The 24681-nt window shown below is 41.9% G+C and overlaps 2 protein-coding genes across 3 annotated transcripts; one reads left to right on the forward strand and one right to left on the reverse strand.

Moving 5' to 3' along the window:
• The first annotated feature begins 108 nt into the window (after positions 1 to 108).
• LOC140276585 (glycolipid transfer protein-like) lies at positions 109 to 3249 on the forward strand. Its single transcript, XM_072371340.1, has 5 exons — positions 109 to 308; positions 760 to 818; positions 965 to 1098; positions 1194 to 1344; positions 2139 to 3249. Exons 1-5 carry the CDS (start codon positions 206 to 208, stop codon positions 2319 to 2321), a joined length of 630 nt encoding a protein of 209 aa, XP_072227441.1. The 5' UTR covers positions 109 to 205; the 3' UTR covers positions 2322 to 3249.
• Positions 3250 to 4680: 1431 nt separating this feature from the next.
• Positions 4681 to 24327, reverse strand: LOC140277084 (protein FAM222A). 2 transcript variants are annotated; one of them, XM_072371981.1, is made up of 3 exons: positions 24020 to 24327; positions 15509 to 15674; positions 4681 to 7125 (listed from the first exon to the last, which is right to left on the reverse strand). In XM_072371981.1, exons 2-3 carry the CDS (start codon positions 15636 to 15638, stop codon positions 5750 to 5752), a joined length of 1506 nt encoding a protein of 501 aa, XP_072228082.1. In that variant the 5' UTR covers positions 15639 to 15674; positions 24020 to 24327; the 3' UTR covers positions 4681 to 5749. The 2 variants fall into 2 exon arrangements, with proteins under 2 accessions (XP_072228082.1, XP_072228081.1); XM_072371980.1 differs by having other exon boundaries at positions 15509 to 15677.
• Positions 24328 to 24681: the final 354 nt, after the last annotated feature.

A 24681-nucleotide genomic window follows, 5' to 3' on the forward strand; every position in this document is an offset into this window, starting at 1 on the left:
CTTGGCCGTTGTCTTCATTTGTGCCTTTTGTGTGCGTTTTCCACACGCTCGCGTATTGTTTCCCACCTGTTTCGAAACGAACGAAAGTGATAGGGGCTGCTGGCGCTTCCCCACCCATCTGCCAAGACCACAGTTCCGGGTTCTTTTCAGCCGGGAGCTACTGCCTGCTACTGCTGCTCTAGTCGGGCGCTTTCGACACGGAACCATGTCTCTTTTATTGGATAATCAGTTTGAAGAAGTTCCCCTCGACAAGTCTGTGAACACGAAGACATTCCTGGACAGTGTGTCTCACCTTCCCTCATTTTTTGGTGAGTATCGCTCCACCTGAACTCTACAGAACACGCATCAGGTGACTTCATGAGACGGCGCCGCTGCGCTGCAATGGCTCATACTAAGCGGACCTGTTTCTCTTGACATGGTTATTGTATGACTTGGCAGTTGCGTGAAAGTGCCTTTCAGATGGTGCGTGTTTGTTTCACACCGAGCAGAAACGGGGCTGCTGGGTCACGGGGAGGATCTGATCCAGCTGCGGCCGTTTTACCCATATAGAAACTCTTTGTTTACGCACTGAACAGAGCTCACATTGACCTCTTTGTGACCTTACTTAGGCTATGCATTCACTGCATTTCCCCCCTTTTCTTCTTTTTTTTTTTTTGTAAAGGCCGATTCGCATTCATCCTCCCCTCTAAGGGAGGGACCTGTGCCATCAAGTCATTTATATTTTATTGCTGTGCTCTCAGATGTCTGTTTCTCTTGCAGACTGCTTGGGATCAAAAGTATTTTCAATCATCAAATCAGACATTAATGGCAATATAACGGTAAGATACAGATCTGTCTCTGCATTTGTATGCCTCTGCTGGAGCACTGGTGTATTTTCATACAACTGTTATGGATGTAAATGCCAGCTGGGGCTTAATGGAGAAGCTCTGTGTTGGCCAACTCAAACCAAATTTGCCCTTTTCAGAAAATAAGAGCAGTTTATCTCAAGGATCCAGCAAAGTACGTCACCTTGCAGGACATTCTGGAGGCAGAGCGAGAGGCCCACGGAGCAGAATGGCCCAAAGTTGGAGCAACGTTAGCACTGATGTGGCTGAAGAGGTGAGCTGTTGTGTCATGCTGTACGTTGAACTCTCAGCCGCTGATAAGAAGCAGACATGGAGGGGTATTTTATGAGGACTGACTCTTTCCCGCAGGGGTCTCCGTTTCATACAGGTCCTGCTACAGAGTTTAGCAGATGGAGAGAGAGATGAGAACAACCCCAACCTGATTCGGGTAAACGTCACCAAGGCCTACGAACAGGCGCTGAAGAAATACCATGGTTGGATTGTCCAGAAGGTTTTCAATGTAAGAAAAACGTAGACGTGGACGAAGCATTGCGTTTCCAGCCCATAAGAAGCTGGAGATTTTAGCATTCGTGTGAAAGTGTCAACCCGTAGCTTCTTTTCTGTGCTATCGCATTACACTTGGCATGTGTACACGTTGAATTAAGGGCTGTGTTTAGGATTACCTCCAAAAGAATAAAGACTAACTGTAAAAAAGCTTGAGAATGTTTTAGTTGAAGAAAGAAAAGGCCAGAATTCTGTGTTGCCAACTCTTATTCACAACTGACCAAAACCCTGTAGTTCCTTATGGGCCTCAGCTTATTCCTTTTTAGCAAGTTGTTCCAGTTCATTTGAATTACAGTTTTTGAGCCGTTGAGCTGTCGTGACAGACTCTCAGCAGCATTAAGATCTTGGTTTTAGGAGGGGTCATCCTGGAACCTTGTTTTCCTGCCCCTCCAAAAGCTTCGGACCAACGTGGCTGTGTGCATGAGCTCGTTGTTGTGCTTGAAGAACCAACGCTGGCCTAAATCCAGCCTGGCATAAGATTCTTTTTCACTTTACCCTGTTAAAGTGTTATTCTAATCTCTTTCCTTGACCTCGTTCACCTGACCAAGGTTACATGTGCCTGAAGCAGCCAAACGCTCCCCCAACACTATTGCACCAAAGGCCTTTTTGTTAATGTGTCACAACGTAAAGTTTTATGATATTGAACATATTTTTAGCAAAAACATTCCTTACCCTACACGCTACATTTCAGTCAACCCAACCACATGCACTTAAAAATGACTTTTAATTCGCGTTTGTCATCTCTTGCAGGCAGCTTTACTTGCAGCGCCCTACAGATCGAACTTCCTCAAGGCTCTGTCTAAAGGGGAGGAAGTTAAAGAGGAGGACTGTCTGGCGAATGTGCGGCACTTCCTAATAAATTACACTGCTACAATAGATGCCATCTATGAGATGTACACAAATCTAAATGCAGAGCTGGACTACACTGTTTGATGAGACTGGTCTGGAGATGCAGGAGTCATTCCTCTTAGTTGGTCCAGTTTTTTTAAAAAGGTGTTTATAATATGATTATTTTAATTATTAATTTTTTGCCCTCTGTGTGGTATTTATTACTTTGATTATGCCTTACTAAATATTACATTTGTATTTCAGGTCTTTAAAATATGCTAATGCCTTAAAGTCATCGAAGAATTCTATCTGAAGTTACTTTGTTGTTTTTGATTGCAAGTACGTGCAGAGTTGTAAAGTAACAGGCTCGCACTCTTAGCCAGGATTATGTATTTGTGGGAGTGTGGACTTTATTTATGACATTTTCCAGTTGAAGGAGTACACCTGAAGAAGTAAACCTGTTATTACAGGGAAAAATTCCTGTTATTTTCTCACATTTGGCTCTTCTCTGCTTCCTGAGCCCTGCGGTTACCACCCCTGTAACCATGCCCATGGAGTTTTTTGCTATATAACTGCTCTTATCTTTTTAAAAAAAAAAGTATCTTTAATCCACATTGTGCCTTGGTGAGGCTGAATGAAAGCAGAGTTGTTTTTTTTTTTAAAGGAAAGCTCCAAATTCGTGTATTTACAGTTCTGTTTTGGAGTGTCTTTCTGCTCTCAGGTGGGTTTTACCTGTTGTGTTTAGTATGAAGGTGGGATGTTGTTGTTTACTTTGTTTGTAGTGTTCATCGTGGCCGATTCTGTTCCCATTTGTCTTTTTTAACATATGACCCACCCACAAGCATGATCATGTGTGAGCATTTTTGTTCATTTCAAAAAGACAGTCACTTCCACATTTATTAATGTATTAATTAGAGCCATATTTTTACGAATCAATGCTTTATGCTTAAGTGTGTCTGTTTCGGGTGAATCGTGTGTGTTCAAATTTGCCCCGAGGCAAAGAAATAAAGTCAAATCCAGTTCCATAATCTTACACCAGGTGGCGACATTTGCTTGTTTTTGTCTTAGACGTTCAAAGTGCTGTCGCTTCAAGGATATTTTAAAATCATGTCTAGTGATTGTTTAAATTTATCTGGTGTATAAGTGTAGGTCCAGGTCTGGACAACTTTAAAAGCTTTTTTGTTTTATAATTCTTTAATAAGTGCAAGTCTGTGAAAATCTCTTGATGGATGAGCTACTCTCTACTAAAACATTTAAGGCGAATTGCTGATTTAGAAGAGGTAGATCAAAGGGAAGTCTGTCTTCCACATGCATCCTAATGCTCCACATCAGCCATCCTCCTCCCCTGCCCACTCTTACTTATCTGAAGTGTGTCCCAGCGGCCGGAGTGGCTCTGGTTCCTCTCCCAGAGGAGCCTGAGCTAATCGTCTCTGAGCAAGAGGAACACGTCTGTAATCCTGTAGGTTTATCAGCAGTCATGCCTGATAGGATGGAAAAACACCAAGCGTAGCAGGAATATAACCGACTAAAGACTGCAGCTCACTTACAACAACACCTCAATGACAGATCAACTGACCTTTAACTCGCACATTTCTTATCTGAAATTAGGTTATCAATCGGTATCGCCATTTCACTCCGAAACCGGGCTTTCTTATGCCATTATTTGCATCATCTTCCTAATTTGTTTTATAATAGGCTACATAAACTGGCTGCACATTTTATGTACATGGTGATCTAAGTTATATCGCTGCTATAGCATCCAATTGAGGAGGACAAATGAAGGGAGCAGCCAGACACATCATTGAAGATTTGCAATTCAAAAGCGCCCCATTTCTAAATAATGTGAACACCAATATTGCTGAGCATTTTTTTTTTTTCTATTAAAATGTAATATCTTAAAGTGTGTCGGGGGGAGGGGGTTTCATTTACATGTGTACTTTGAAGTATTCAATGGCTTCTGCCTCGAGCATTGCCCATCCATCTGGTCTAACACAATTCAGAGTGATAAGAAAATTAGCACTTTCAGCCTGCATCATTTATAAAGGAACAAGCCCGGTGTGTTTCAGCCAAGGATTGACTGCCATCATATTACAGAGCTGAAATCATTCAGTGAAAGGACGCATGTATGCAAAATTATGAGGAAAAAAAAAAAAACAAGACTTCCCTGGTGGTTAAGCTTTAAATCCCTCAGCAATAAAAATAAAATAAAAAAATAAATAAGGGGGGAAAAAAAATGTCTCAGCTTTCAACATCTAGTTTATCATACACAAATATAATAAGGCTGCATGTGTGCCACATAATAAATCTAAATGTGTAATAACGCAGTATTTGCTGGGTTTAGAAAATTTAATTTACTTGACAATCCTTAATAAAAGGAGAGACAAAAAAAACAGGGATGAAGGATTAGGGTCATACGTTGCAAAAAGCAGTTATTTCAACATAATTCATGAAGAGAGCTCACATGTTCATATATAATAATTGCACTTTATAATTATAGAAACAGTTTGCCATATATCTCACCAGGCTGACATAAATAAATAGTATTACAGAACCACCGCAGACACACAGAACTACTCAATCATACGTCTCAAACCATCAGAGATAATATAGCCCTACAAAGAAGACACTAAATGATTCAGGCGGCCTGCTCTCCAACATAGCACTCCACAACACATTGTTCTTTTTTTCCCCCCCAAACAGTCACCTTCAGGAGAATAACTGCATTTCATTCAAGAAAAAAAATGTCCACGCAACCATAGATATTTAAAAAAAGAAAAAAAAAAAAAAGTTAAAAACACAACCACAGGGCACAACTTGCATGGCCTGAATGCCACAGTGCTGATTTGGATATGCATCAATCCGAGCAAGCTGAGCCGAGCATGATTACATGAAATAGGTTAATATGTTAAATTACATCACTTGGTCTAAAACTGTGATAACAATCATAAAGAACAAGCTGGGAGGCGACGTTTCTCAGATATGGCAGGAGTCGGGTAAGAAGTGGGAACAACAAAAGTTCACAAAGCAGTTGACAACCAAAAGTTCAGGCAGTCAAAAAAAAAAACAAAACAAAAAAAAAAAAAAACTTTCCCACTCATCGACAGTTTTGAGTAAAAATATACAGATGCACAAAAAACTGTTACCGAAGCTCTTTCTCTGATTTAAGGGCATGTGTTCCCATGGACAGCCCCAGTCAATTCTGTTACTCACTTCCATTTTTGTAAAAGCCTACGAAAAAAAAAAGTAAAATATCAAAATACAAGCGTGATCGGGTGCTCAGCTTCAGTGTTAAATCAACAACAGCAGCCGTGTTTAACGGCCATTTATTTAGCAAAAACGCGAAGGGTCCGTATCATAAACCTGTATCTCTAGTCATGATTATCATTTACCTATTTCAGGCATATAAACACAAAACCTACAAACATGCACAAACTAAAAAGGCATGTCTTTCTCACAGATGTCAAAGCTGACACTTCCAGTGTCTATAAAAAGTTTAGTGTCTTCTGTGCCCCCCTGCGTGGCAGCCCCTTGTCTTATCTGTAGACAGGGAGCTGGATGTGGGTTTGCTGCTGGTGCTCCAGCTGCTGAAGCATCCCCATGGCTTCGTATCCACGGCCCAGCATGCGTTCTTTGATGCAAGGAGGGTGGATCTCACTGATGAGGCACTCCAGAGACTGCAGGCTGCTGCTGAGTACTGCAGCATGGCACAGGCTAAAACTAGACAGCCCACAGCAGAGGCTTTGGTCTGTGCTGTAGGCCTGGGTATGAGGGGGAAGAGGATGAGGAGGAGGAAGGTGGAGCTGTGGTTGGTTGTGTTGATGGCAGCTTGGGTGGAAATGGGGATGATCTCTAGGTCTGGCTGCACATGTACCCGGTGCCAACACCTGAGAGGAATAACAGTCACTGTTAGGGTTGTCCCAGAGAGGCGCAAAGTACTGTCCGACCGTCTGCTCCACCTGCATGGCGGCGCGGTTCAGAGAGGAGCTGCTGACTCGCTCCTGTCCAGTGCCCACGTTTCCCGGGTGCCCCCTATATGACAGATGCGAAGAGCATGGCAAAGGGAGGCAGGTTTCAGGAGACGGGCCAACCCCAGCTTCTGCTGCTCTGTGCCCGTGAGCGCTGTGACTTACACTGTACATCCTCCCTGCTCCCTGTTGATAGGGCTGCTGCTGCTGCTGCATTTGAGCTTTGTGCTGCCACACTGTGTAGTCTCCTCTCTCTAAGTATCCAGCTTTGGCTGTGTCTGCACTCTGAGCCGGTAGCACTGCCCCTGCAAAGGCCAGACTGCTCTGGGGCGGCACTCCGAGAACAAAGTCGGAATCTGAATGCGGCACCGCAGCCACAGCCTGCAGCGAGGGGCTGGCTCGAGCCTCTCCCCCCAGCTGCAGGGCCTGGCTGTGAGGAACCCTGCTCATCTGCCTCATCAGGCTTTGAACCTCTGCCAGCTCAGACTGGGGGGCCAGGCTCTGATCTCCTGAGGCAATTCCTGCAGTAGAACAAAGAGTTTCAATGGGTACATCAGGGGGCTTACATGAGCTTATATGATAGGCCTTATGCCCGTGTCTGACTGTGTACCCATTATTCACAGGATTATTATATGGTGCCACAGAAGCCTGGGAGTTTGCATGTTTAGTCCTCTTGCCCTCAGAGGTTTTCACCACACCTTTGACCAACACAGAGGCTTTGACAATGCCCAATAAGCCCTGGTAACCTCCAGAGTGTGAGTAGGGGCTATAGCGTTGGCCTGTGGTGTCTAAACCATTGACCGTCTTGTTTAGCTGTTTGTGTTGTGGCACACGCACGTCAGATGGAAAGATTTTGATGGACAGAGGGCTGTTGGCGGTTTTCTGTGCAAAAGCGTCCAACTCTGCAGGAGACGGATACCGAGAAATCATGGAAGCCGGCTCTCCTGAGAAGAAAGCAGGGAGAAAAGGAGATCAGAATAGTCAAGAAAAGTCGGTTTATGGTGTTCAATCTCATACCTGTTTTAGGAGAAAATGGTAGACATCAATCAGTCTTATAAAATATTTTTACTTGGGTAAACAACTTCAGAACAGTTTTATCGGTGCTTAATGAAATGAATTCAGACTCAGTATAACCCAGAATTAGTTCACCCTTAGAAATAAAAAGATATAGCAAGAGGAGAGGACGTGTTAGCACAGTGCGTCCAACTGAGGCTTTTAAGCATTAAGCAGAAGAGATCATGTCAATAGTTTCAAAAATAGCCTTAAACTAACAATTTTTTGCCAGATTTAAAAAAAAAAAATTAACCTAATCATAAGCACACTTAAAATACCCAAGTTCTAATAATGTAAAGGTTTATGACTTAAGGTTTACATTTTAATATTTCAAAATAAATCATTTTTTTCCTTAATACTGTAAACTGCTGCAGAATGGCTCGTCACCTTCTGCCTGAAATGCTCTGCGTTTGCTTCTTTAGTTTCTTAAAGGCTCTGCTTCTGAAAGCCCAGTCTGCTCTGATTGGTTGAAATTGGTAAGAGTAAGAGGCATATGCTTATTCTTTGCTTAAATGTGTGCCTAACAAAGCACTGTGCAGGCACTCTTGGACTGTAAACCAGGCCTCCCCAGGCAGGTCAGAAGCAGTGGCTCCTGTGAAGGGGAATAACTTTATTTGGTGTTGGACTTTGGGCTCTGTAATTACGCAGGCCACTCACATGCACACACAAACATTCAAATAAACCCAAATAAACTATTACCCACAAAAAAAAAAAAGTCTTTAAAGCCAATATTTAATGAAGATTACTTTAAAATGTTTCTGAAATTTGTCTGATCCTTGAAATTCATAATCACCCAAGCATCACCAGGTCCGGCTAATGTAATTTCACTTTACTTAATGCTTTTAGAAACTTCGACCGAATCTACAGTAAAACCCTGGAGCACACGCTGCACAGCACAAGTTTTTGCTGATGGAGAAAGAGCAGACATCAAGAGCAATGTTGACTGAAATGTGCGCTGGAAAGCAGACAGGACCAGATTGGATTTAATCACTGTTATGCAGGCCATTTCATGGCTGCTTAACTCCTGCCGACCAAGTAAAGGTGGAATAGGTGCCTTTTTTTTTGGAAAAACAATAAATCACCAGGTAGAAATTACTGCCACTTTTCAGAGTGACATTTTTCTGGAATTTCTGACAGAAAAAAAAAACAAAAGCCACTGACATTAACCTACATCACACTGTGAGTCAGCGGAAACCACAGCAGGCAAAAGAACAAGGCTGTAATCTGCAATAAAGGACAACCCCCCCACCAAAAAAAACAAAACACTTCATTTCATTTTCAATAACAAAACCAATTTCAGCTATGCAGGGGAGAGCTCGTTCGTTGTTCCCATTTGAAATTGATTTGGGAGTACATTTCATTTCAGGCCCACAGTGAGCCTCCCGACTGTGAAAATGAGTCAATCTACAAGATCCACCTCGTGAAAGAAATAAATTGGGTGTTTAAAATGGAGGAAAGGGGTAAGTTGGAGTGCTCAATTCATCCAGCAATCTCCCAATGGAGCAGAAGGAACAAGCACCATGGTGCCAGGAGCATGAATGAATTCTGCAGAGAAATACAACAAAGCAAAACACTGCTTATTATTTATCACAGCGTAGTGCTGCTATAGAAAAACAATGACATCTGGGATGTTGGAGAGGTGTTTGTACTGTATACAAAATCAAGATGTGAGCTTGCTCCTCTCTGGTTTCCCATAATCTTACATGTGAAGAAAGAGGTAACAGGAAAAGCCAGCTGCAATAACAATTTCTGGCTTTTGGCTGAAAATGTATTATTCATGACCATAAAGATAAGAGGAAAAGGATCATAACCACCTGAAAGGAGCTTAGATGACTAGAAGCAATGACACATTTAAAAATGTAATGACTCTTTGCATCATACACCAGGACAGATGCTTTTTTTTTTTTTTTTTCCCTCTTCTGTCTTGGGTAATGTGCAGTTACCAATGACAGACAATTTGACAAAAACTAATCAAATCGGGGCATTTTAGCCACTTCCAGTTGGGTAAAATGTGAAAGCTAAGCCCTGCGTGGTGTGAATGGCTTGCTGCTCCACAAACACTTCAAACACTTTGAATGCTAACACATCTTCACGGGGTGTCTGATATTGTTAGTGCACAGATTACAGCCCTGTCAGAGCTATGGAGACACAACACAGCTGCATTTCCCACTGTGGCTGCCTTAATGTGGCACTATGGAAACCTCATTAGCAAATAGGCACTCTGTATACACATTTATCATCCAAGCACCATCACCCTATGACATATGCATTTAAAAAAAAAAAAGACAAGAAAAAAGGAAACACTTTAAGTTATGCTGTCAGAAAGCCCAACTGCCGTTTAATTTGAAGTCACATCTGTGATCAGCGTGATCAGTATTAAAATTGCTCTAAATCACAGCCAGAGGTAAGTGTCTCAATCTTGAGGAGTTTAAATGCAATCAGTAGTGTTAAATGGCAGTGAACTGCAGCACCATGCTGCTGTAAACTGAGCACCGCACGGGATGTTTACATGCTTTCACAAAGCATGTGGTAGCTGTAATGAAAGCATATCTTGAAGTTAATTCTTCATCGTGTTCGAACATTTTTAGTCAGGACTGGACTCCCAAATCTAGATCCGACTCTTGTCTAATTCATTTCAATCTGGCTATGTGAAAGCTCAAGTTTCACTCTAAAGTTGCATATTAGTCACAGTGTCACTCAAACTCTCGACATCAGGGCTCACACACATCAGGGAAAATGACAAGTAAAAAGTATCCTGTCACCGATGATCCTGAAGTGATCCAAAGAGGTCGGGTGCACACTCTAAAGATCAGGTTTTAAGTTTGCTTTGGAAAAAGTCAAAGTAGTGGTTGTATTTCAGAGTCAAAAGAAATATAACACAAATAACTGATCTTAGCTGCTCCAACTCAGAGGTTTGGATGCCAAAAAAAGTCGAAATATCAATCTGGACAGTCACAAGATTATCTTTTGCTTTAGTATCGATTTAAAATTGTTGTTTTTTTTTTAATAACAGAAGAAAGTAATACAATGCTGACTCTACATCTGAGCAAGGAAACTCCCCATCCCCCAGGGTTCTGGCACAGACTGAAGACAAATACAAAAGGTCACAAGATTACTGACATAATAAGGAAGAAGAAGAAGAAACTCTTTATATATATATGCAGATCCCGTCTTAAGTGTTAATAAATGTGGTAATCAAGCTTACAGTAGGACCTGATTTAGGAAAAATTAATCTCTCCTAACTGTAAAGCTACGGAGTAATTTTTTTGCAACTTGTTCAGTCTACTTACATAACTAATGAAGTGTCAGCAGATGGAACTTATTCACCGAGTGCCCTACGGTAAACCCTATCAACTGTGTTTTGATGACTAAAGGCTCATTAGTAGATAAGGGCTACCTCAGGCCTTGATCTTGCAGTTAGCTGAGCAACTACAACCAGCTTTGGAGAGCCTGTTGATATGTTTGTTAACATATTTCCTGACCTGGGATATAAAAGACGTCTACATAAGATAAGATACAATACCAAACTGGGAAAAGGCTTTTACACTCCTGTTATAAGACTTAAGATTAGATGCCTCTGTGATATGGCCCCCATAGCTCAAAAGAACTGCAGCCATGTATATTTAATTTATTAGCACATTCAAAGACATGAGCGCAATAATCAATAGACTCCATAGATGGTCAACTCTAAACCTCCACGAGACACGTCTTCTAAGTTCCTCTCCCGAGAAACTGTGTATTCACACAATGAACACAATTCACAGTTGTAAAAAGAAGATAAGAAAATAAAAGAAATATGACGCTGTTCACATGACAACAGGAGAATGGCAGCTGTATGTAGTGAGGTAAGGAATGGCGGGGAGATAATTAGCAGTCTGACCTTAAGCACTTAATCACCCTGAACCTGCAGCCTGCACGATGTATCCCTCCTCAGCCCTGACAGCGAGCAGAAGCAGCACAGAACATAACAGCAGCCTCCCTTCGCAAGCAGCCTTGGCCAAAGCCGTCACGCAGCGCTTAAACATTCTCTAACCTTTTCGCATTTCCCTCAGGGCTGATAGAGGGATACCACACAAGAGCGAAAACCCTGACTGTATTATTATTTTCCTTTAAAATGAGCAGCATGGCAGTGATGTGCGATGAAGCTAGAGGACTTAAATTTAAATTGACCTGCGCTTCGATGTTTTCTCGGTTCAGAGGGGTTCTACACATCCTGCTGAACCATTACAGCACCAAGCAAAACTAGCACTCTTTCACAGGAAACACCTAATCCTGATATCCTTTTTCCCATGGAGGGGACATGCAGGGAAATAAAGAGCTGGGGGTATGTGCCCAATTATAAACCTAGACTCACCACTATAAGCCTAAATTATGACATGATGCGTTTGTCTTTGTCATCTGAAGTAGGAGATTTTCTATACATTACCACGAAAATATAAAATGAGTAGTAAATCATTTTTTTAATCATGCAGTGGTACATAACCGCTGCATAACCATCATTCCACCCACATACAGTCCCACTCGATGCTTTCTGCCACTTTAAACTGGCTAATCTTTTTCCCGTGGTCACACTTGAAGCCATTTCCCCCACAGATTAGAGCAGAGACCTCATTGTTTTGGAGCAGTTTGAGTTAATCACTAATTTATGGGCAAAACAAGCCCCAGAGGCAGGGCTGAAGCGGGAGTTGGACAAGCTCATTGGGTTTCCAAAACAGCGGCTTCCAACCATTTCATACCCACGGGGAGAACATAAGGAAACAATTACAATGACTGCTAGATATGATTCCCACATGAGATAAAGACTAAAATATATCCACACACAACGGCAGAGCTGCCAGGGAAAAAAGCCCACAGGTCTTTGATGTTAGGCTAAAGACTTATCTTGAACACTTGGGTGAGATAACTTGTTTACTTGTGTCAAATCCTCAGCAGGAACATGGCATTGAAGACTGGCAGTTAATTACAGAACAGCGCTTCTCAGCAGGCATAAATACTTGTTTACCACACCAATAATCCTCATATTTAAAATACTCTGGCCTACCTTAATAACTAAGGACCAAGCTAAGCACACACATACACACACACAATGCCTTTTAAACCTAATTCTCTGTTACCATGACAACGTCTCCCATGCACAGAGTTGGCCCAATAAGCCCAGTCATTAGAACCATGTAATTAATTGGTCCTGCCTTCATTCATCCATTTGAGACGAGCCTCTGCGATCGACTATCTGCTGCTTAGCCAGAGGAAACAACTAAACTAGCAGCTGCCAAGTTCTCCCACTACATTCAAGCCACAAAAGGGAAAATAAAATCCTGCCACTTATTTCTCTGTCATTTACATGATTATATATGCAAACTACATCCTGGTGTCTTTGATTTTTTCCCAATCACTGAAACTTTCAATGCACACAGTTTTGAGACAGAAGAGGGATTCAAAAAGGCCAAACAATAAAAACCAAATGCCACAACGTCAACAGCTTATTGAGTTGTTATAACATTGCTGAAGGAGGAGTCATTTCAGGTATCTCCAGATTCCATTCGGTTTTTTTCACTGATGTTTTTAAAAAGGGACTTAGAGGCGGATTACTTCTGCGGTTTGGGTGGACATGGAACTCTGAAAGTGGCTGTCTCATTAATAAGCAGAATAAGATTATGTGCAGAAGCAGCTCAGGAAGTGCAGCGGTTGTCCACCAATCAGATAGTGTGTGGTTTAATCTCTGGGTTCTTAAGCCACATGTCACAGCATCCTTGGTCACAAAGTTGACCTCCACATTGCATTCAGAGGTGTGTGTATGGCAGCGATATGTGTCCAGTGTAGAGGAAAAAACAAAGACTGATAAGAAAAGCACTTTATACATGCGGGCCATGTAACGTAAGCTTTGAATTTGCCACCACTTGAACCAACTACTCCTTCACAGCGACTGCAGCTGCTACTTGCTGTATTCTGACCTAAACCAAGCAACAGATCCAACAGCTGATTCTCCAAGTTTCACACTGCAGTAGGACACTGGACATGCTAACAGCATGTGCTCTCATGTTTCCCCTCGCGCTAGCCTCTCTATTCATGACCTTCCTCTGTAAACACACTAAACTAAAAAGCACAGACACTCATTCACCCCATTCTCACTTGCCTTCCGTGTCAGTAGCCTCTATATGAACGGTCCTCAAAGAACAGAGTAACCTCAGGGTTGAACACTTAGTTATGTGTGCTCGAGGAGGCTCTGGTGAGTACTTCTTTGCACCAGTGTCATTCCTCATTTGTTTCTGTGCCACTTGGCCCAGCTTGGGCAAAGTTTCCCCTCTCAAAGCCAGCCTGAGCGCAGGCCAGCAGCGTGGGAAAAAAGCATTCCCAGCTCCTGCTTTCATGCTGCGATAGCAGAGAAGAGCACAACTCTCATTCACTCTCATCTTCGTAACGCTAGTTTCTCAGAAATTATTCACATGGGTTTATGCAGCTGAGAGAGCTCTCATGTCCAGTGCCTTCTCTTTATTGATAGCTAAAAATGGAAACGGCTTTCAAAAGCCCAGCAGTGGTTAAAGTCCCTATTTAACTTGATCCAGCAACGACTCATTTAATGAACAAGCCTGGACCACACAGACTGAGCTTCCATCAGGAGTCCACTCCCTCTGGCAGTGCTTGAAATGTCAGAGGAGAGCTGGAGGGTGCTGCACTACGCAAAGTCGCAGTACATAAAACTCAAGCGAGGTGGAGGAGGGGTGCAGGCCCTGCAGGTAAACAGGATGACAAATGCGTCTCTGGTTCTGCCTGAGGCAAACTAAGCCCTTCTGTTCCAACATTTAGCAGACAAGTGCTCCACTGATTCCCAATTAATATTTAATAACAAAGAGGTATTTTGCCTGGGGAAATGGGAGATGAGTAGATGGAGCATCAACATTTTTGTATAGTTGGATATGCATGGTTTAGCAGCAGCTACATATGGGAAGCACAATTAACTATGCAGTCTATCACAACAAGACAGTTTTTTCCCCTCATTTTTGGCTCTTTAGAGCTCATAACTACTTGGGTACTTTACAGACACCTCCCTGAATGTCCTGTTAGAATCGTTGCACCTGTTAGATCAAAACAGCTTTTATGGGCCTTTTAACTATGGTATATGAGTTTCGATGACCTCAGTAAACTCCCAGCATGGCTCCACTCAACTTCAACCTGAGAGGAAGTCCAATTATGCAGAATGAGTAAAAACACTTGAGTGAAAGTGCAGGTGTTAGGTTCAGAAACCTGATAGTTATACGGTTATCAAACCCAAAAATAATAACAATATTTTCCCATTTTTTGGTTGTGTCAAGCAACAATCTGAGCAATGGTTTTTAATTCCAAATAATCCTCTAAGTTTGGGCAGTGCAGTAGATATAAACCTTTAAAAGAAAAAAAAAAAGAAAAAAAATGGAGCCCAGGCTCAAAAGAACAGCAACATTCCAAATACAGAAAATAATCTTCCGGGGAAAAAAATGCATCCATAAGACTGTACGCATCCAGATGAACAATTAATACGTAAAAATATTCAATAAACAGAATCACCAGATGTTTTTATTTTCCTTTTTTTTTTCTGGACAGTCGAGACATTGAAAAAGAACAAATTAATTCGTAGCACTATGATCTCATTCAGTGAATACAGGCCATCAAGTAAGAAAAGGCTATGAAATGTGGATCATGGCATAAATGACACAGATGTTGAAAAAGAAAAAAAAAGCCCTATCAAACGGGATCTAAATCTGCAGACGTGCTAAATTTAATCATTTAATTGAAAGAAATCTAATCAGAAATCCCAGGCCTGAATATGCCCACCCAACCTTTCAACAATGGCAGTATAATCAGTCAAGATGAAGGTCAAACAGCGCTGACACGGAGCACAGAATGTGAGCATCGTTAGTAACCCTGTGTGGGAGAGTTGATTAAGCCTGTAATTTCATAGTCCACTTTGACTTGCATACATTTTCACTGCAGGAGCACATTGATTACCGACCTAATTAACAGCCATCCTTATCAGGAAGCTTGTTGTTTTTTTTGTTTTGTTTTTTTTTTTAAATCAAGAAGCTTTACAGCAGCTGCTAAATCTATGCATATGCATCTTTAAAAGAACCCGCAGGCGACAACATCAGGGAGAAGATTCTTTTTATAAGATAAGAGTAGTGTGAATAACATCCTGAAGACATTTTCTGTGCTCGTGAAAAACTCTGTCCTCTTCCACAGTTAAATTGTGTGAGGTCATGCAGTTGCCTTTTGTCTTCTCAGGCAAATGATCTCACTCACCTTTGTGGGTACATGGCTGCGGTGGCGGTACTGGCAGCAGTAGCGGTGGTGGTGGAACATCAAGGCTTTTGGGTGTGCAGGCCAAACGCTGCGATGAGAAGCTCTGCCGTCTCTGGATACAGGCTAGCATGATAGTTCACTGGGGCCACACGCAGCCTGGGTATTCCTGCTAAAATGAAGAAAAAAATAACTGGTTCTGACTCTATAACAAGATTTCAACTCCAAATAAAATGCTGATCAAACAAGAAGGAACCAGACAGGGCCATATGCGGAGCTCTTGGAGGCTGCACTTACGGACAGCAGTGCTAGGAGCGTAAATGCTCAACCTGCTCAGAGTGACAATGTTTGTCTAAATTTAGCTTGTTAACAAAGCTATCATTAGCCAATTAGCACACAAGAACAGCAGAGCTTGATGAGCATATCCTTAGTTGGGTTAAAGGTTAAACCGGGATTATCGGTTTTACCTTATGGCATCGTGGCCCATATTTCATGGAATTCAACCAAATAGTTTTTAAGACCTGCTGAAACCTTAAAATTCTTGTGTCATTTTCATAGGAATGCACGTTATTCTCTGGGGACCATACATTTTTGCTCAAAGATGGCAATCTATCCACTATCCATAAAGTCTATCGCTATCTCAGTCTGGACCACAGTGGTAAATTGACCATATATGAACAATGTAGAAAAAAAAACATATAGCCTTAGGGTCTGAGGAACAATTTGACTGCAAAGCCCTAACAAAACCCAAAGCTCAAGCTAAATCCTGTATGATACCCAGCAGGGAGAAACTCCTCTGACAGCAAAAAGAATCTGTAAGACCCCTCACAGTGCAGCATGAGGTCCGATTTTTAAACCGTGGATTGTTCATAAAAGACTAATTCATCCATTCATTTGTGAACTGCCATTTTGGTACTGTGATTACTTTGAGTTTAACCTTTGGCCATTGCCATCTTGGTGGAGCCAGACGTGACCGCAGGAGCATGCGGCTGACACGGATTTGACTTTAGGAGCCATTGAGTGGTATTGTACTTTAAGGCTCTTCCTCACTGACTGAAGGTCTGACACCAGATGACCGATTTCCATCTTTTGTATCAAGTCTATGTTGAATAAGTTAGTAAATAAAATAAGCAATAAAGCATGGCATGTTTTAGGGTGATTACAACATAACTAACAAATTGTTATTGAATGGGTTGTTCATGGTATTCTTCTTCATGTCCGGTTTGAAAAACAGATTTTTTTTAAAAACCCAATTATTAAACTTGAGGCTTTAAAATGAATTCTTCACCACACAGGTTCTGTACATTGAAGAAAGAAGAATCACTTAATGGTTACTGGATCTCCTTCATCTGCTTAGTTGTTATGATGGCTCTTTCCTATTATAAACCTTACTCTGTCGGTTGAGATCACACAGATCATTACTAACCCTCCTGTAGCCTCAGGCTGTATGTTTCCACACAGCCTGGTCAGGCTGTGTTGAAACACTAACCAGCCGAGAGACCTTGGCTTCTTGTTCTGTAAATTTATGGCTGTATTGATCAGCAGCGAAAGCCAAAAGCAGCTCACTCCCTAAAGCAGGCTGTGCTGTTTGCAGAGTTAAGTACTGTCAGAGGAAATGAGAGCCTGTGTCTGAACAAGACTGCTCCTCTCCACAGCTGAGCGGATTGAAGCAATCATTCTGAAGAGAAAGCCAGGAATTGAGGGAATAGTTCGGTGATAATCACTTTTGACATTCGCTTTGATTATCTGGAGGAGTCAGCAACGTCTGAATGCTAGCATTGCAAAACTTAAAAACGTCAGGCTGCGAAATATGTTGATGTATGCGAATCAGAAATCTGGTAAAGAGGCAAATGCTACCCATGCAAAGTGTCAGACACACATAGGATATGATATTAATCTTTAATCAATCCAATGGTTACAAATGGAAACACTGCATTTTCTTTACAATAGAGTAGTTCCCAACAAGGCAAATGGAAGCCTGCAGCATTAAGTTGTCAGATTGTGTTTTTCTTGCTCTGTTTTAAAGCTTTTCTGGATTTCTCCCTGAGGGTCCAGAGGGCAGCTTAAGTGAATAACCACAGAACAAACTGTTCAGTGATGGGCTGCAGAAACATGGTTACCTTTACTTAAAATTAAATAAGAGCAGGATTGTTCTTTTTTTAAATTATTTTGTTTTACACAGGTGCTGACACATAAATGGATAAAGAAAGAAAGAAAGCGAGAAAAAAAGAAAGAAAGCAAGAAAGATTCCCTTACGTTTCCCCTCTTTCTTCCCTGCTCCACTCAACATCTGTGCCTCGGTGACGAGCTCACTTCAAACAGCTCAGTGCAACTTGTCTCATCTGAACAGACACACCACGAGAGCTAAAAGCCTCAGAATGTTCAGATTCCATTTAGAAAATAATAGCAATTTCACAACAACCCCTCCATTACAACACATTTGCCAGCGGGGAGACAGAAAAGGCAGCAGGAACACAAGAGAGAAAAGGCATCTCCAGGGAAATCCCTTCGCAAGCAGAAAATGAGACATGAATTGGAATACCTTCCATTACTCCCATAATTGAAATCAGGAAGAAAATACATCAAGGAGGGCATTAGAATTCAAGCAGAGGCCGACAGAAGCTCAACTGAGAAAGTTTCAATGAAAGCCGGAAAGAGAGCCCAAAATGATGCTGAAACTGATAATAACGACAGCTTCTTTCATCCTGCTATCTGACATGAAAATCTAAAGAGATTTTATAAAAACTTAACCTTAGAATTCCCTTTGTAAACTCGGAACATGAAAAAGGGAAGCAGGATATGAGATCAAAGTTACACCAGAATGCACAACATTAACAGCCCTCCAGCCCTCTGCATTTTACTCAATAAAACCGTCTTCCTTACAACGCCATCCCAAGATATCCTTCAGGGTTCGTAGCTAAAATAATACAGAAATTAAGCACAGTATTTGTCATCGATTTGGCAGATATTTAGATAAGATGGCAGATATTTGCTTAGCTTAACGCATCCTCACAAATGGGATCAAGGATCTTGTCATTAATGTAACAATCAAAGTTGCTCTCCGTCAAAGCGGATTCCTTCAATCCGCCTTCCGATAAGCTGCTAACAGACATCAATGTGAGACTTTGCGGTGGTAGTTACCACCCAGTTGTGTGTACTCTGAAACTTCCAGTGTCTTGTCAGTTCATGTTTTCAAGGACTTCTCCAGCGTGCATAATAAGGACACAATGTTTAAGCTGCGAGAGCGTTTAATTCTCGCCACTCTCATGCAACAACCGTGCAGCTGATAAGCAGTCGGATGTGGTCCACTGAAGGCCTGCCAGGGAGATAAAGACCTTACGCTTTGTCGTCCATCTAACTGTCCCCCGTGGCGTTGTGATAACAATGCTTAGGCGGACAAAGTTATTTTTCAAGCTTTTTCGGCTCATCAGAGACCGAATGTGGCATCCGCGCTAGTCATTTTGGGACATTCTGTGCGGCGATAACAAAAAGAGAAGGGTCCACGAGGGAGAGATTTTACAATGTTTGTCTGAGCCGAACAGGTGAAAAGCTTTCAACGGAACTTTAGCAACATCTGTTCAACAGAACCTACTCCTAAGACAACTGTCAACATACCAGCAGAGTGACTTTCCAGGCAATCTAATCAGATTGAACACAATTCCTGAGATAACAAAGCTGGGAAAGCACTATCACTCAAACAGTCCACCACAATGTTAGAAAAATCTAAAATGGATCATGCATAGCTTCACCTGTTCAACTGTATAAAGCGACAGCACAAGAACATCCTTCAAAGCAGGAAAAGGCTTTAAATTATACATGCACTCAGGCATCAGCGTCTGTCTGACCTTCTGTCAGTCTTTTTTGACTTCATGCTGCATCAAGGGTCAGAGCAAAGATAGAAGCTAATTGCACAAAGAGCCTCCCTCTCAACAAACATGAAATGCGCAGATAAAAGACACACACGGTTTCTGCACACACCACATTCTCTCACACACACACACACAAACACACATCTTTCCAGACCTCTTCCATCTCAGCTCCTGTTAGCAGTTCTGAGAATCCTCACTAAATGATTACATGACAATGAAAAGGTTTAAGGTGAGCGGCCTTTTCAATCCGAGTGGATCGCCATGAGTGCTATGCAAATGTTTTCCCTTCTTTCGACTCAGGAAGCGCAGACGAGCCAAATAGGGAGGAGCACAAACGCAAAAACAGGAGTATTTAGGAATAAATAAAGGACTAACAAAGAGCAATTAGTTGTTAAGGAAGAGAGGAAGAGTGCCTCTCTTTGAATACGAATGATATAGTCAATGAATAGCAATCCACTTGTGCATAATCAATTGCGTATTGTGTATAGTTTTTATAAAGGTAGGCACTGCAGGAACCCGTCAGTAATAGAGACCAGACAAGGAGTCTTAAATACAGACTGAATTAGACAGCAGCGCTGCAGCAGCTGCTGGATTCATCTCAATACAACCTTCTGCACATGCACAGATCTCCCCCCCAATCCCCCCATACATTCTTAATAGAATGTATTACTTCTGGATTAGCTGATAAGAGCCGGCCTGGTTAAGTTCTCTAATAGTTTACATAATTGGTATGGGAACAGCATACAAAAAAAAAAAAAAAGACCCCGATTTCTCTCCTCTTCTTCATTCAGAAGAAAGTAAAAGAGAACACAAAGGTTCACAAACAATATAACCAAACAACCCAGAGTCGCACTGTGGCTCTGTCGCTCCGCGCTGCAACAACACTCCAGGCCTGCGGCTCGGAACAATGAGCCTCATTACCATTGAGATTAGCTCCCGTATAAGGTATTGCAACATTAGAAAGCATTTCCTTTACATTTTTAGCGCAAGCTCAAAATGTATGTCATTTATCTCTGGGCAGTGTTCAGACAGATGTCCAGAGCATTCATTTAGATGTAAATCATGCAGCATTAATGGCTGGGTGACCGAGAGAAACATTAACATTACAGTCTCTCTCATGCAAAGGCACAGCTGTGCTACAAAGAAGCAGCTCAGCCTGAAATGGTAAGTCCTTGATGACAATAGAAATACTCCGCTTCTCCAACAGTCTCTCAACTATCCAATTTCTGTCAAATACTCTCATAAGAGGGCAAAAGCTTTAAAGGAACAACAGCACTAGCCTTATACTAGCCTTTCCATAGAAACAAAAACCTTTTAAAAGTTCATTAAGAGTCTGTCAAAAGTAAAATATAAACCGATGTAATTTTCCCCTTAATTAACAGGGTTGCCTTTTATTAATACGTCATTATACTAACATAAATCTGCTTAGCTGTCCTCAACTTTTTTGGCTCTGTTCAAAAATACTCTTTTTTACCCATTTCAAAACTGCTTCTAACTAAATCATTGAAAGAGCTATTTTTGGGTTGGTAGACGAACGTACCTGCTACATATTTTTGAGGAGGTTGCATCTTCATCTACAATATGACATCAAGACTTATACACCGTAGTTTGTATCATCAAACTAAATCTGCTATGCAATTACGAACAAAAGTTAGCAAATTCTTTAAGAGGAGTAAAAAGTTTCATATTTGCCACCGAACTCTGGAGGCACGGATGAATAAGGGAGCAGAAAGTAAAGTGCAAATAACAAAAACGATATTTAGGAGCAGTACTGTGTTTGAGTAAGGTCAGTTGGTCATTTTTCAGCAGAACTGAACATTTAACACTGTAACAACAAACGCTTTGACCTGAAGGACAGTCAAAGTCCAAAGCTAGCATTCAGTTCTTTCCCGTCTCTGAGGTTTAGCCATTTGAAATCAAATAAATAATGAATCACTTACTTTTGAGTTAATAAAGACTACTTCTGTGAGTTTATCTTTCAATCTGTTCGTTATTCAGAGAAAACTAAATCTATCTGCTCACATGCAAAGAAGCTACGAATCCAAAGCTGCACAATTAAGTCTTATCTTTGAGCACAGCCTTGGTTGGGAGTAGAACGCCTTGGACTGACCCAAACCTTCCCTCCTTCATAGTTGGTGCCGTGGTAGAAGAAACACACTCCATGGGGTAAAGTCAAGGTAGCATAAGAGGGTAAACACTGCCTTATCTTATCCTTATCCCAGTATACAAACTGAGAAACGCTGTCAAAGAGCTACAGGGCATGTGGCACAGTCTTTGGAAAACCTTGACTCAAGTCGATAACAGATCTGAGCGAAAGGGCTGTACATTTAGGAGAAGTCCCTCTTCAGAAGACAAAAGACTTTAACTTCAGCTTCACGGCCAGCTTGAGAGAAAGCAGAGAACTTTTTCAGTGTTCCAATGAAGAAGGGGGGGGGATTAGCTTTCGTTACACAAACATAAACTCCTACCTAGTCCTGTTCCCTGGCTGCTTAGTTTAAGGTCAGCGATTCGTTTGAGCCACATCAATCTGGAACCAAACATACCACTCATTAAAAACTAGAAAAGAATGCTGCCCATATGAGTCGAATGTGGTAGACAACAAACAGATACGCTCCCTTGCAGAGAAGCATCAAAAGCATTCAAGGAGAAAAGAGTCTTTGATCTCTGGAGCAAATTTATGATGTCACAATCTCACTGCCTTTCTTTTTCTGGGCAAATGATGATGCATCAAGTGCAAATTGGTTGTAGGATTATCATTAAATTAACATAATCACTGAATAGAAGCACGGAGACCAAATAGCAATAATAATGACCTTGGCTGCTCTGCCCCCTCCCCAGTGACCTGAGAGACCCAGTCCTTAACCCCCCCCCCCCCCCCCCCCCATCTCATACCCAGTCCTCCTGCTTGAATGAAAAGACCAATTAGACTAATTTCAAAATATGGCAGCCTGCTCGTAATTACACATGACAACCCCTTGCAGATACAAAGGTGATCACCAAGGGTGCACAAGACAAATTGTTAAGCAGCCAGAGATTTTGACATGATCCTATAAGATGGGCAGAAAGTGTGGGTGCATATCAATTTAAAAGTAATCTGCTTCCTCTTATCATTCAGTCTGCCAGCTATAAGCTGATGCACAACACAAAATGCACTGTACACTTAACAGCTCTGAAAGTGAGGCAGTGGATGATTTGGCAGAAAAAGACAGCCTTAATCAGCCCCTCCGCTCTGGCCTGGGCAATAATCATCCAAGAAAAGGTCACTGACGCAGAGAGCAGTTCCCTTCATTCAGTTATTCGGGAGGCCTGGAGATTGAGGAAGCTGGGGGAAACTTCGCAATAAATCACAGCTCAGCTTCGCTCCCGAGAAAGCAAAGGGAAGCAGGCAGCCAAATGACAAATCCCTTTTCTTCACAGAGTTTGGAATTACTGCTGGGGTGTGATGTGAGATCAGAGGGAAACCCCTGTGGGGATACCTGCTCATTCACTGCCGGGATACAATGCAAATTAAAAGTCTCCAGCAAAGTTCAGGCTCAGGAAACAAAATACTTTTTGTACATTTTCAAGCCAGTAACATACAGCTGGTTGGTTGTAACATGTAACATTAGTGGCTGGCTTTGACAAGCAAGCGTGTGCTCACTAAATAATCATGCTTGGATTTTCAAAGAGAGCAAGGCAGGCAGGGTAGTGTTTGTTTCCTGTTTTTTATTTTAATTTTATTATTATTATCATGACGCCCAGAAAAAAAACCGAGATAAAGCACCAAATTGCAGCCTTTTCCTTTCTGCCTCTGGTGGTAAGCTCCGACATCCCATCTCTCTCTGAGTAATAAAGGATCTGGCAGAGGCAGGAAAAGCATGCAGGGTTGAATTTCACACCTGGCCAATAATCTATAAGAACCTCTGCTGCGGCTAACCTTCAACCCCATCTGCCACCGGTGCAGTGAGGTGCAATGATCCCACCTCCGGCTCTTAGACAATAGAAATGGAAACCCTCAGAGAACAGCTCCGAATGACCAATAACATACTTCAAAGCGCTGCCACTGAGATGCTGACATATAAAACGCCTTTCAGCGCAGGCAAAGCAATCATTCAGTGCACATGTGCAGACAGATATGGACTCACAGCGGACCCTTTCTTAAAGATAACCACAATCAGAACGCAAATACGCAAACATAGTTTGATCTTTAACGCATATAATAATAATTAACCGAGCTTACTTTTCTCGGCAGCTAATTGTTAAATGCATATTACGGACAAGAATGTCGTAAAATCAAATAGTCGAACTACAACATGACCTAATAGTTGGAGTCCAACCATATGGAAAAATCATTCGCCCATTCAAATCACTATTTAAGATGATGTATGACATACTATAAAAGGTGAGACGTTTATTTATTAGTGCGTATAGGGCATCTTTGATCAGTTACGCACCGTCGACCTAAAACCCTAACACTATACGCCAAAGCATCTGTACACCATATTTATTTTTTACCCCCTTTATCCGTCATTGTTTAGGCTGTACACAAAAATAAAAAGCGATTTAACTGTTTTTTGCGACCCAAAGTATTTTTTCTCAACTAGCAAGCCCCCCACACACTGCCTTGTAAACGCGACGAAGGAAATAAACATTATCAATGTCTTACAGAGTTTTGTCTAATCATAAGGCTTGTTTATCTTTGGTTCGCCACGGCTGATTGGGTCCTCTCCTCCTCGGAAGGCGTATTTCCTTCGCAAAAGCACTCTCGCCGCTGATTTCTCGATGAGCAGCAGAAACCTCCGGATAAACATCCATTGATGAAGCTGGCTCCGTCAACTGTACTTCCTCGACATGCTCGACACTAGTACGGAGGACAATTTCACCGATTGGGTTTTGCGTGCAGACACTTGTGTATCATCTCAACGAGTCGACCGAGGAGAGCAGTGTGAGCGAAAGAGAGAGAGACGTCGGAATGGGAAGCGAGTTCTCCGCACTGTTGAAACCGGCTCCAGGCCAATCAATCATGGCCCTATTTGAATATTCCCACGCATCGACCAATCGTTTGAAAGAAAGGGCGGGGCTACCGTGATGTCAGCGAAAGCACGTTCCCCTGTTTAGCCGAACATTTTAAAGGAGAACAGTTTCTAATATGTTAGCCTAAAAACAAATGCTAGACTTTCTTGTTCTATGTTGACCTCTGCACATGTAATTAATCAAGAAAGAGGATGTTTTAAATAACAGACTATTATATACTATATGTATCTACCTCTTGCCTAATTAACTCCTAATTGGATCAGGTGTGCAGGAACTCATTAAGTAATAAGCCTT

The sequence above is a fragment of the Leuresthes tenuis genome, unplaced genomic scaffold (assembly GCF_036924035.1).
Source record: "Leuresthes tenuis unplaced genomic scaffold, fLeuTen1.0.hap1 SCAF_19, whole genome shotgun sequence".
NCBI lineage: Eukaryota > Metazoa > Chordata > Actinopteri > Atheriniformes > Atherinopsidae > Leuresthes > Leuresthes tenuis.